Source organism: Rhinolophus sinicus, chromosome 8 (genome assembly GCF_057876585.1).
Source record: "Rhinolophus sinicus isolate RSI-liver-muscle chromosome 8, RSI-T2T, whole genome shotgun sequence".
Taxonomy (NCBI): Eukaryota; Metazoa; Chordata; class Mammalia; order Chiroptera; family Rhinolophidae; genus Rhinolophus; species Rhinolophus sinicus.
The window spans coordinates 41704945-41718247 of NC_142508.1; the positions used below are offsets into that span (position 1 = coordinate 41704945).

General features: G+C 40.6%; 2 protein-coding genes across 2 annotated transcripts in view; one reads left to right on the forward strand and one right to left on the reverse strand.

Annotated features, from left to right (window-relative positions):
- The window catches only part of LOC109460807 (uncharacterized), a 32634-nt gene extending 19869 nt beyond the window's left edge, over positions 1 to 12765 (reverse strand). Inside the window, exons 1-4 of the mRNA XM_088800741.1 lie at positions 12619 to 12765; positions 9467 to 9559; positions 4733 to 4859; positions 4178 to 4267 (exon numbers count right to left, since the gene is read on the reverse strand). Of these exons, the coding sequence (XP_088656867.1) occupies positions 4178 to 4267; positions 4733 to 4859; positions 9467 to 9559; positions 12619 to 12684 (376 nt within the window). The 5' untranslated portion in view covers positions 12685 to 12765. The remainder of the gene's footprint in view (positions 1 to 4177; positions 4268 to 4732; positions 4860 to 9466; positions 9560 to 12618) is intronic.
- Positions 7444 to 9314, forward strand: LOC141567438 (PC4 and SFRS1-interacting protein-like). The gene is made up of 2 exons (XM_074314214.2): positions 7444 to 8727; positions 8762 to 9314. The coding sequence occupies exons 1-2, from the start codon at positions 7733 to 7735 to the stop codon at positions 8838 to 8840; spliced, it is 1074 nt and encodes a 357-aa protein (XP_074170315.2). The 5' UTR covers positions 7444 to 7732; the 3' UTR covers positions 8841 to 9314.
- Positions 12766 to 13303: the final 538 nt, after the last annotated feature.

Genomic DNA, 13303 nt, shown 5'->3' on the forward strand with positions numbered 1-13303 from the left:
TCCACAACTAAGACTGAAAGTACAACAACTTGAAGCTGAACGGCACCCTCCACAACTAAGATTGAAAGGACAACAACTTGACTTGGAAAAAAGTCCTGGAAGTACACATGTTCCCCAATAAAGTCCTGTTTCTCTTCCCCAACAAAATCTTTAAAAAAAAAAAAAAAAAAAATTCAGTGGTTGCCACGAGTTAAGGGAAGGAGGGATGAACAGGTGGAGCACAGAGGATTTTTGGGACAGTGAAACTACTCTGTATGATACTATAATGGTGGAAACGTGGCATTATATATTTGTCCAAATCCATCAGATATACAACACCAAGCATGAACCCTAATGTAAAGTATAGACTCTGGGTGACAATGACATGTCAATGTAAGTCCATCAACTGTATTTGGTGTGGGATGTCGATAATGCAAGAGGCTGTGGGTGTGTGGGGGTAGGGGATAAATAGGGTATCTTGTAGCTTCCTCTCAATGTGGCTGTGAACCTAAAATTGCTCTAAAAAAATAAAGTCTTTTTTTAAACGTAGAAAATACTTCTGAAAAAATGTTTTATAAGGAGAAACTCACTCCCTTCCCTGTAGGAATAATCAATTTAAAGCTGCCTCCTCTTTTGCTCCAGTGGAAATGATAGATAACCTCTACATAACTCTGCCTTGGGTCATTTTATTGGAAAGTTACTTCAATGTTAAGGAGACCAGAAGGGCTAGAATGACTTGCAGGTTTGGGAGCAAATATATAATCATATACTGATTAAAACACAGTGTAAAGCAGAGAATGAAACGATAGATCTTACTGGCAAGTTTTCTTCGTAAGTACAAAAAGGAAATAAAGTTGAACAGATAACATGAATTCTTCTAAAACCTGACAGTAATTCAGAACTCTAGAAAAAAAAGTGAAAAAGTGGAAAGTAATCTTTTACAATGGAGACAGTCTAGGAGAAGGAAAAATGAGGTCATGGATAAACTTGGAAAGCCAACCCTACAATGGGAGTTAGATTCTGCCAGGAACTCTTCCCAGACAGAGACATGATGGCTCCCGATGTCGTTTAGGTCTCTGCGCAATGTCAGCCCACCAACGAGGCCTCTTTCCCACCCACAGTGAAATAATCAATCTTGTCCTCACTCAGTTTACCTCTGGCAACTTCCACGCTCCTTGCTGATGTTCCGTTTAGCACTTTTTACCACGTGACACAGTAAGTCACTTGTTGTTTAATGTATGTCTTTCCCACCAAATGCAGCATCGAAGAAGGAAGCATTTTACACCTTGTACACTGAACACATTTCACTTTTCTGCTTTACAACCATGGCTCAGAACTGTGCCTGGAGCATGGTGAGTACCAATGCATGTTGAATGAATAAATAAACCCTCGTTTGACTTTTCTGGTGTGTACTGAAGTCAAGCCATAGAAGGCATTGGTGGTATACATCTTTTTCAGGTAAGTTATTTGAAACAGAAAAGGAGCAGAAAACTACAGTCTTGCTGGAAAGCTGAAACACTGTTCCAGACACAGAGGTATACCAATCAGGATGCTAATGAGAAAACAAGGCGGCAAAAATTCCTTAGAGTGAAAAGGAAGCAAGAGGGCCCATCATGGGTTCCTTCTGAAGCTTCTGGACTATCTCTTTGAACACAGAATGTGGAAAATCTTTGCATGTAGATAAAATAGCCTATCACAACAGTTTTTCAAGTTGAAAACTCCAGCCCTCTAGTGAGCTGTGAAATAAATTGAAAAGCTTGTAATAAGCGTTTGGAAAAAGAACCAGGATAGTGACTATCAGAGCATCATCTTCAACAGGAAAGGGGTCATTCCATGAAACACCTATGAAAGCCATATGTATACCGTGTTTCCCAGAAAATAAGACCCGGGAAATATTATTCTCGGTCTTATATTAATTTTTGCTCCAAAAGACGCATTAGAGCTGATATTCCGGCTAGGTTTTATTTTTGGGGAAACACGGTACTTCCACAACACATGAAATGTTTGTTGTGGTTACAATGAAAGATGCGTTGCTTACTATGGTTCATGATTTAAAAAAAATAAAAAAACCTTGAAAAGTTTGGTTCTAAAAGTTACCCAGTCCTTAATTAAACAAATTATTCAAATGGAAAGGTAAGTTCCAAGAGAGGAAGCTTGGAAAAATGTTTACTCAGTGAGTATGTACTTCTTGGTAAGTAATGTCGTTTATGGTTATATTTAACAAATTGACCCTTAAAAGTAGTTGTGTGAGGGGGACAGAGAGTCTCTCTGAGGATGTGTCAAGTCTGAACAGGAAGTTTCCTGATTCTTTGCAGGTTATAATATTCACTAGTTAAGAAAATACCAAGTCTTTACAGGGAAAATTGATGAAATCTGTATTCTTTAATATTTGTTAAATGGCTAAATTTGTAGAAAACAAGGGCACAACAGATTTTTGAACCAGAGATATAGGCGACATTCAGGTGTGTGTCTCATGTCACTCTCAATCATCTTAAATCTTCCCCCTCAGGGACAGGAAGAGGAAACCTGGGGACAACGAAATGGATGGGCACTTTGAAAGAGGTGAATGGGCTGCAGATGGGAAAGGCGGCTTGTACCCTGGTAACTGTCTGACACTGTAGGAAACAGATCTTTTATCCTTCTGTGGGGGAGCTATCTGAGAATTAGATATCAGAATCCTCATTCCAAAGTATTCTCCCCAGAAATTAATATGTCCCGCCATGGAAGGCTTCAGGAAAGCCACAGGGAATGTGTGTTACTCAGTCTGGTCACAACCACAATGCTTACAAGTCTTTATATAAACTAAGTGTGGGTCAAGTGCACACACACAAACACGCATTCATGCCAAGGGCACCCAAGAGAGCAATTGAGGTAGAAAGTAATTGGACAAGCATTCATCAGAAGACAACAAATGATCTGCGACATCCTTCGTTCACTCTGGTTTACACAGGACCTAGAGCTGTCTCCACCACCCATGGACGGATCCATTAACACATTCACTCAGTCAACAAATATTTACAGATACCTGCCACATACCAGACTATTCTGAGCACTAAGGATAGAGCAATAAACAAGAGACAAAATTCCTCACTCGTGGGGATTACACTCTAATGCAGAGAGAGATGATATGCAAATAAACAAAAATACATCAGACACAATAAAAGGCAGAACAAGGAGAGCAGACAAAGGATGGTATTTTACACAGGGTGGTCAGAGAAGGCCTTTCTCATGAAATTAAAACTGAGCAGAGACCTGAATGAAGTAAGGAGGCAACAGGAGGATTTTAGGTGAAAGAATATGTCCCGTAGAGAGAAAGCAAGTAAGGGCTCTGAGGCAGAAGTAGCAGGCAAAGTAAAGTGTTCCCCAAAGAATCCACATCCTAATTTTTGGAGCCTGGAATATGTCAGGTTACATGGCAAAAGGGAATTAGGGTTGATAACTAGCTGACCTTAAAATGGAAGACAATCCTCTATTATCCAAGTGGGTTCAATGTAACCGAAAGGGTCCTTCAAAGTAGAAGGGGGAAATGTGACCACCAAAGAGCAAGAGCGGGCAGAGAGAAGCACTAGGCTGAGAAGATGGAAGAAGGGGGCCACAACCTAAGAAATGCGGGGACTCTCTTGAAGCAGAAAACGCAAACACAGATTCTCCGCTAGAGCCTCCAAAAAGAAATGCAACTGTGCCGATACCTTGAAGAACCAGGCCACACATGCAACTTATAGGACTGTAAGATAACCATGTGCTGTTTTAGGCCATGATGTCATGGAAATTTGCTATGCAGCCACAGGCAATAGAGCCTCCCTGGCAGCTCTGGGAGTCAGCAGGGAGGACAATGTGGGTGAAGAGATGGAGCAAGAAGCAGAGGATCGGAGATGTGTTCAGAGAAGGAGTGGGGCACAGAGCAGACCATGGAGGACTCTAGAAGCCACTTTAAGGGTTTTAAGAAAAATAAGAAGCTGTAAAGGGGTTTGAGCAGAGGAACGGCGATCTGACGTATATTTCCTAAGGCTCCCTTTGGCTGCTACGTGGAGAACAGACCAAAGGATGGGAAGAGTGGAAGCAGGCAACCAGCACGGAGGCGGACGAAGTAATTCAAGAAGAGGTTTGGTGATTTGGACCAGATGTCGGCAAAAGGGGTGGAGAGGAGTAAAACACATGGGAAAACATCTACAAGGATGCCCATCAGCTTGGTTCTTACCTGATTTCCCTTCCCTTTGGGTTACTGTTATCATCCAAAGCCTTTTTTCCTTTTCTAAGCGAAATATATCATATTTGATGGGGTGACGTCCTGGAACCAAGCAGTCAGATATTTAAAATGAACACACTAAAGGTACAATTTACTGGAAACTTAGATTCCTACTGTATACTGATCAATTAATCAAAACCAGTGTTTTTCTAACGTTTTTAAAAAAATCACCTATTTGAAGAAATACCAACATCTCAAGACCCAGACAGATATGCACTAAAATGTATTACTAACAGCTATTTCTAGCCAATGTCTATTTTCATTAAATCTCCTCACAGTGGTTCTTACATCACTCACGTAATTGGCCGCAGTTTTTGCTGCAATGCATTCTGTTCTTCCTAATAAACTGGTATTTTCTACCTAATTTTACTTCTTTAAAAACTGTTGGTACACAAGTCAGGTCCACGAATGCAGGTGACCATTTCAAGACCCCCAGAGCCTTGAACACCTGAGGACACAAAGCCAATCCAGGGAGCTGACATTCAGCTAGAGAGTGCCCGTCCTCACCCAGTGACAGCAGGTTCCTGAAGTTCTCCAGCATCACATCCTGGTACAGCTCCCTCTGGGCAGAGTCCAGCAGCCCCAGCTCCTCCTCCGTGAAGACCACAGCCACGTCCTTGAACGTCACCGCCTCCTACACCAAACACATGTAATCTCAATGTCACAGTCAATGGCCAGCGGGAGAGGGATAGCCCTGAGAAGGTGGAGTGGATGGGTGGAAGTGGTGCCAGAGCGTGAGGGGCTTACGTCAACCTGTAGACCTCCCAGCCCTTCTCCATCTGTTCTGCCAATGCCACACCTTTCCTCAGCCTCATCAAAAGTGCGGCGACGATAACAGTCCTCCACTTTAATTTTGTGCCCTCACTGAGTCTACTTACAAGGAACCCCAGGAAACCTAAAGATGCATCCTGGGCTACACGTTTCACTTTTCAGTGATTACTGCCAAACGCCCCCAGAAGCGTTCAGTAACTTAGTCCAAACATATTTGACATCACCCACCTTCTTTCTCTCACACACATGAATCCTGGATGCTATCATTTTCACTTTTCTTTCATGTCTTTAATGAACAAGTTTTTGGTAACATGGGGGGGCACAGCTATGTAGGTCATCCTGTGTAATCGCAAGCCACACACCACATCTCTTTTTTTTTTTTTTTTTTTTTAGGATTTTTGTTTTTATTGGGGAAGGGGAACAGGACTTTATTGGGGAACAGTGTGTACTTCCAGGACAAGTTGTTGCCCTTTCAATCTTAGTTGTGGAGGGAGCAGCTCAGCTCCAGGTCCAGTTGCCGTTGCTAGTTGCAGGGGGCACAGCCCACCATCCCTTGCGGGACTCGAACCGGCAACCTTGTGGTTGAGAGGACGCGCTCCAACCAACTGAGCCATCCCGGAGCTCAGCAGCAGCTCAGCTCAAGGTGCCGTGTTCAATCTTAGTTGCATGGGGCGCTGCCCACCATCCCTTGAGGGACTTGAGGAATTGAACTGGCAACCTTGTGGTTGAGAGCCCACTGGCCCATGTGGGAATTGAACCGGCAGCCTTCGGAGTTAGGCACATGGAGCTCTAACCGCCTGAGCCACCGGGCCGGCCCCTAAGTAACGAATATTTTATTTACATATTTTTTCCATTATAACTCATCTTGCAAAGAATGTCATTTTATGTAGACTTAACTTTCCTAATTATTTAAAATAATTGTAAATAAAAATTAAAATAAGCATGCTTAAAATTAGGATCGTACAATAGCAGATTTTTGTCCCAATTTGTTTCCTATTTCCCAAATCTTTCAAAAGAATACAAGCACCCTGATTCTCCGTATGACGACCAAGAGCAGGTTATAAAATTTCCCATGGTTTTGGTAATTGGAAGAATGATTTTTGTTTTCTTTTTCTCACTTATTTGATTATAAATGAATATCTTCACCTTTTCAAATGTTTATTAACCATCTCTATTTCTTCTTTTAAACATGCCTGTTCATGTCCTTCGTTCATATTCCATTGGGTTTTTTCTTTATTCTATGCATAAGATCCCTATTACGTCTGTTTTGGCATTCATGTGGTACATATTCTTGGCCTACGTTTTTATTTTTTCTGGTAATACCATGTAAGGTGTCTTTAGCCACAGAAAAGTTTAAAGATTTTATACAATGACAGTGCTAAGTTATGTCTTTGTGTGTTGGGAGAGCTGAGCATTTCTCTGTTACCATTCCTGGCCCGTGGTTTCCTGTGGGAATCTGAGCAGGTTTTTTACATTTCATGTGTTTAAGATTAAGATAAGACCTAAAACTCCTCGTTCAGCTGCTCTGAGTAAATGCAGTAGCAGAATACAAATTACTGGCAAATCTTCTAGTATCTCTGGACATTTTAAAATAAGGTTACCTATTCCTTTGGTCAAACAAGTTAATACATAAAACAACAAAAAAGATCAATAAATAAAATGCACACAAGGCACGACTCAGGCGTGGGGAAGATGGAATGTAGCTCTTCCAGTGTGAAAATCTCCAATAATATTTGTGTGAAGCAGCAGTGAGAGTCTGCTGGGTCGTGCTTATATTTGGATACGCTACCTAGAAAAAAGCCAACTTGACACATATCAAATTTGATATGGGACCAAAACTTGGAAGATTGCTTTTAGAATTGATTTTGGGGGAAAAGGTTTTATGTAAGACAGCCATCACTGCAGTGTTGATTCAAACAGTAAAATTCCTCATAGGGATGTAAAGCACAGTATAGGGAATATAGTCAATAAAATGATAATAACTATGTATGGTGCCTGGTGGGTACTAGACTAGTCAGGGGGAATCACTGCATAAATTATATAAATGTCTAACCACTATGCTGTACACCTGAAACTAATATAATATTGAATGTCAACTGTAATTGAAAAATAAAAACAAATTAAGAAAAAAAACAGTAAAATTCTTAAACCATCTAAATGTCTATGGGGGGTAGTTAAAATTAAAAGATACATCAATTCAATGGGAATGTTATGTAACCCCAAAAGGAAACATTATATTATATCAGAGAGAAAAAGTCACAATTTAAAATAAGATTTGTATATCATAAATACAAATATAGTTATGAATATACATGAGAAAAAGAGTATGAGAAAATAAAAACCACTAATTTGTCAGTAGAGAAGCAGTAAAATGGGAGCATTGTTCATTTCTAAGAATTTTTCCATTCCATAAAACAATAATAAAACAAAAACTAAAAACAGGCGGCGGCGGCAGCGGCGGCGGCGGTTGCGATTTGGAGCCGTTGAGACGCCTCTGCGGCAGCTGGTGGCGCAGGTGGCTTGCGTGGACGCGGGCAGAGGCGGCCGGCCCGCCACTGCAGCCTCAGCGCCCGCTGCCCCGGCAGGCGCTTCGGGACACCCCGAGGCATCCTCCGGTTGCTGCTGCCCGCCCCCAGAGCCTCCGCTCCTGTTTGTCCGCCTTCATTCCCCCCTGCCGTCCCTACCGCCGCACCTCCTCCCTGGGCTTCGTACCCCCGGCATCGCCCCTAGCGAAACATGACTCGCGATTTCAAACCTGGAGACCTCATCTTCGCCAAGATGAAAGGTTATCCCCATTGGCCAGCTCGAGTAGATGAAGTTCCTGATGGAGCTGTAAAGCCACCCACAAACAAACTACCCATTTTCTTTTTTGGAACTCACGAGACTGCTTTTTTAGGCCCAAAGGATATATTTCCTTACTCAGAAAATAAGGAAAAGTACGGAAAACCAAATAAACGAAAAGGCTTTAATGAAGGTTTATGGGAGATAGATAACAATCCGAAAGTGAAATTTTCAAGTCAACAGGCATCAGCTAAACAATCAAATGCATCATCTGATGTTGAAGTTGAAGAAAAAGAAACTAGTGTTTCAAAGGAAAATACTGACCATGAAGAAAAAGCCAGCAATGAGGATGTGACTAAAGCAATTGACATAAACACTCCAAAAGCTGCCAGAAGAGGGAGAAAGAGAAAGGCAGAAAAGCAAGTTGAAACCGAGGAGGCAGGAGTGGTGACAACAGCAGCAGCATCTGTTAATGTAAAAGTGAGTCCTAAAAGAGGACGACCTGCAGCTTCGGAAGTCAAGATTCCAAAACCAAGAGGCAGACCCAAAATGGTAAAACAGACCTGTCCTTCAGAGAGTGACATGGTAACTGAGGAAGACAAAAGTAAGAAAAAGGGGCAAGAGGAAAAACAACCTAAAAAGCAGCTTAAAAAGGATGAAGAAGGCCAGAAGGAAGAAGAAAAGCCAAGAAAAGAGCCAGACAAAAAAGAGGGGAAGAAAGAAGTTGAATCAAAAAGGAAAAATTTAGCTAAAACAGGGGTTACATCAACCTCTGATTCTGAAGATGAAGATGATCAAGAAGGCGAAAAGAAGAGAAAAGGTGGGAGAAACTTTCAGTCAGCTCACAGAAGGAATATGCTGAAAGGCCAACATGAGAAAGAAGCAGCAGATAGAAAACGCAAGCAAGAGGAACAAATGGAAACTGAGCACCAAACAACATGTAATCTACAGTAATAAAAAATATATCTCATTTTGGGCTCAAAGCATTAATCCAGTTACTGAAAAGAAAATACAAGTGGAGCAAACAAGAGATGAAGATCTTGAGACAGACTCATTGGACTGAATACCCCCCTCCCCCCCTTTGATGGAAGAATGTTCCAGATTCTAAATTGAGGACTTCATTAATGGCATTATTACTGTGTTATGATTGTTAAAAAAAATTTCCTGTAAGGTACACACTACATACTAAGGTCGGCCATCATTCTTGTTAAGTTTTTTTCCAAGCTTAAAATGAAGCCTTGTGTTTGAAAATTAGAATAAGCTCAGATGAAGATGGTGGTTGTACATTATTTCATTTAGAAAATATAAAAGTTAATTTTGTTTTGAAGTTAGGTGTTAAACTGGAATAGCTATTATACCCCAGAGAATGGGGCAGTTGTGCCCTTCCCTTGACATTCCTTTGTTGTTTAATTCTTTAGAATCTTAATTGTTTTTTTTTATCCTGAGAGATTAAACATAGCCTTGTTAAGAAAACAAAAATGAAACTGTAACCAAAATTTTAAAATAAAGTTTAAAAAAAAAAAAAACTAAAAACAAACGCAAAGTAAACTCAAAAGGGACAAAGTAAGACCTGGGAGCACAACAGGTCCTCAATTTCCCGTTGTTCTGCTTAAGTTGTCCCAAGAAAAGCATGTGACAACTGAGTAATGAGATGGAATTTTCAAAGTGAGAAAGGCAAGCCCGACTCACCTTGAATGTGGTCATTCTTCCTCCAACTTCTGGGAACATGTGGAGTCCTGAGTAATACAGGTCCCAGCGAGGCAGAACTGTGCCTGGCAGTGCCTGCGAAGGCAGAAAACAAGACATGAAAGGGTGGCCTGGACGCTACTCACCCACATGGACAATTATTGCGAACAGCAGCATCATCCATAATAACCTAACACTGGGAACAACCGAAATGCCGACCTATGTGTGAATGAATAGACAAATGTGGCATAATCACACAATGGAGTATTATTTGCCAATTAAAATGAATGAAGTGCTGATTAAGCTCCGGTGTGGATGAACCTCACAAACATTGTGGAAAGTGCAAAAAGCCAGTCACAAAAGACAACATGTTTTATGATTCCATTTAGTGAAATGCCAAGCATAAGCAAATCTACGGAGACAGAAAGTGTGTTAATGGTTGCCTGGGTATCTGGGAGGCAAATGGGGGTTAAGTGCAAATGGGCATGAGGAATACAACTGAGCAAACAAAAGTGTTCTAAATAAATTATGGTGATGACTGCACCACTCAGCAAAGTTAAAAAAATCATTGATTTGAACTCGTGAAATGGGTGAATTCTATGATATGTACAAAATACCTCAAGTTGTAAAAATAAATGTTTGTTAATTTCCACATCATTTAAATTATTAACAGGAACTAACTGAGGGATTCTGAGTCCATACTGATATAATAGTTATATTTGAATGAGTGAATAAGTAAGTGAAGGACAAGAGGAAGCTCGCCTTTACAGAATACCCAGTAATAAATGTATCTCCCCAGAAAAAACTTTATTTAATTTCAGGGAAAAAAAAGTGACTTTACAATGGAGAAATCTGACAGACATCACTTTAGCCTAGTGAACAAAGTTGAGTTCACCAACATAGGGACAAACCGACATCCTCCGGCTCCTGTTATGTTGCAATGACAAGGACAACTCACCACTTTTGTGGAATCCCTGCCAAGAACACATGATCTGAACGTAAACATGGAATATATCACATAAACACCAAATGAAGGGCTTTCTGCAAAATAACTCACCTCTATGCTCTTCAACAACAATGAGAACAAAAAAGACAAAGGCTGTGGAATTGTTCCACATTAAAGAACATTAAGAAAAGTATGATAAAAATTTTGTAAAATGTTTATAAACAAATATACAAATTAAGGCAATGCCTAAAATTGGACTTTGAAACGGGGTGGGGGAGTGGGGGGACTGACTACACTGCAAATCTGCATTGCCTTTCCGAGTCCTCCAGCAAAAATATTATATTACAAGGACTTTAAATGAAAAACAGAACAAAAGAAATAAAGGACTGTGGGTTATATAACAATACGTTATCGAATATGTTTTCTAACATTATCTAATAGGTAACACTAACAACCACTATTAGTAATAACTTAATAGGTACCTAATACCTAATAGATGACACTATTATCTAGAATAATGTCTAATATTACCAAGTATGTGATGCTAAAATCTTATAATCAACCTATCCTAAATCTCTCTTCCCAAGACACTGACTGATTTCCTGCAGAAAGCTGAAATAAGCTGCTGTTAAATATAGGTATATTCCTGGTGTTATTTGGCTGATGGAGCCACAAAGCATAAAGATAAAATGTAAACAATTGGTGAATTTGAATAGAGAGTATATGAGAATTCCCAATACTATTTTCGTGACTTTTCTCTAGGTTTAAAATTATATAAAAAGTTTTTAAAAATCAGGAAACAGAGGAATAACAATATTAACAAGAATAATAAGGATAATCATGAAATTATATAGAAGTTCATTAGTTTATTCTTTCTTGGCAGTGTTTGGAAATTTCTATAGTTAAAACACATAAAGGGAAAAGAATTAAGAAAAGTATGGTAAAAGATCTATAAAATGTTTATAAAGAAATACACAAACATACACAAAGGATTACTAAACTGAAATGCATTAGAAGCTTAACAATTGCTATCTTTACATCTTAGGTGAATGGGTAATTTCAATTTTTTTCTCTCATACTTCTGTAATTTCTGAATGTGCCACTATATGATTCTGTAAGAAACATTTTTTAAAAATGTTTAAGATGGTAAAATTTAAAAATATGCATATTTTTGTAGTAAGTGAAACAAAACAGTTGACAATGTTTTAAAAATCATAGACAAGTCCAAGCCCATTCATTAGTCTTGCTTTTAAAGTCCCCCACAACCAAGTCCTAACTCCCCGGACTGATTCCAGCTACTTCCTATTGTTTAAGGAGAATACATCTATGAGATTATGAACTCAAACTCAGATTGCTTAAATTCCAACCCCAGGTCAGCCTCTTATATGGTGGGTGGCTATGGGCAAATAACTTATGCTCCCTGGGGCGCGATCTCAATTTATAGAATAAGAAAAAAGCAGTATTTTCTCACAGAGCCACGGTGTGGCATAATGTGTTTATCTGTATAAAGCCCTCATCATCGAAGTTAGCAGTTAAGGATTAATTATCACCAGTACCCAGGCTCGATTACACATCCCACACATTCTCCGATTTATATGAACTATTGTAAAAGGAAAACGCCAAGTCCCACTCACGTGGAGCTCTGCTGTCAGTAGCCAAGGAGTCACTCCCTCTACCTCGGTTCAGTCCGTTTTGAGAAATCAAGCTGGGGAAAGAAAGAATGCTATGAAATGCCATGATCGTGACGCCGTCCTCCAGAAAAAGTATGACCTCCTCTCCATCCGTGCAATCTAGAAGTAATCCTCACCTTTCTTAAAAAAAAAAAAAAAAAAAAAAGAAGTCAGAAGGAGTCCGGGATTACCCAGCGAAATGCCGTGATCAGAGAAAAGAGCCAGGGTCACTGCAGCTGGGGAGCTCTGACCCGAACTTCGGGACCTGATCGCTCCTCAGGAAATTGAGAAATCACCATTCACCAGAAGGCAAGGACTCTTAAGATTTAGATTTGTACCACCTCTTTCAATTCCCAAAACTATTCTATTAGGAAGGTCCTAAATCTCCATTTTAAATAAGAGCAACGGGAGGCACAGGGAGATTAAATCGCCACGAGTTGAGAGCCGCGGGAATTCTCAAACCAGGCGATACGCGACCCACTGGGGGACGCGAGAACTGCCCCAAACGCAGAGGCACCGCCGACCTCGCCCCTCGATACCTGCATTATCAGCCAAGGCTTCTTTTTCCCTAATTCGGCGGACCAGTCCTTGTGGGTCCCAAGCATCCAGGAAGTTCGGAGAGGTAGAGCGGAGGCACCACTCCCATGGAAAATACTATGGCAACCTCACACTCTGTGAACGGAAGTGCCTCCCATTCCACGGAGCTCCTGGACTACACTTCCCAGAAGTCACCAGACCCGCCTTCCTGAGCGGAAGTGCCCGCAACTACAACAGGGTATCGGGACTGCACTTCCCGAAAGACTGAGGGAAAACCTTTAGGTACAGTCTTAATCTCTAGGAAGAAGTGTTGCGACTACAGGAAGCTCCTTGACTACACTTCCCAAATTGCCAGAGTGGAGAGAAACTCACAGTTTCTACTTCATGGTTGGGGATATGGATTCCGACAGAGAGTCGGCTCTACCTTTTCTTGAGTCCTCCAGCGAAAATATTCCAAAGACATGACTTCCTGAAGTCGACATGCCTCCAATTATGACAGGAATATTGTTGGAAAGGGAACAAGTGAGAAGACACACTCTTCAAGAAGTTAATGGTGAATGACTGTCTAGGGGATCCTAGATGACTTAAAGGAGAATGACTAGTATAATATGAGACTAAAACTGAGAGTTTAAATAATGAGCAAGGTGGAATGATTTGGGAGGTAGAGTGATTTGATGAAAGAGTGAC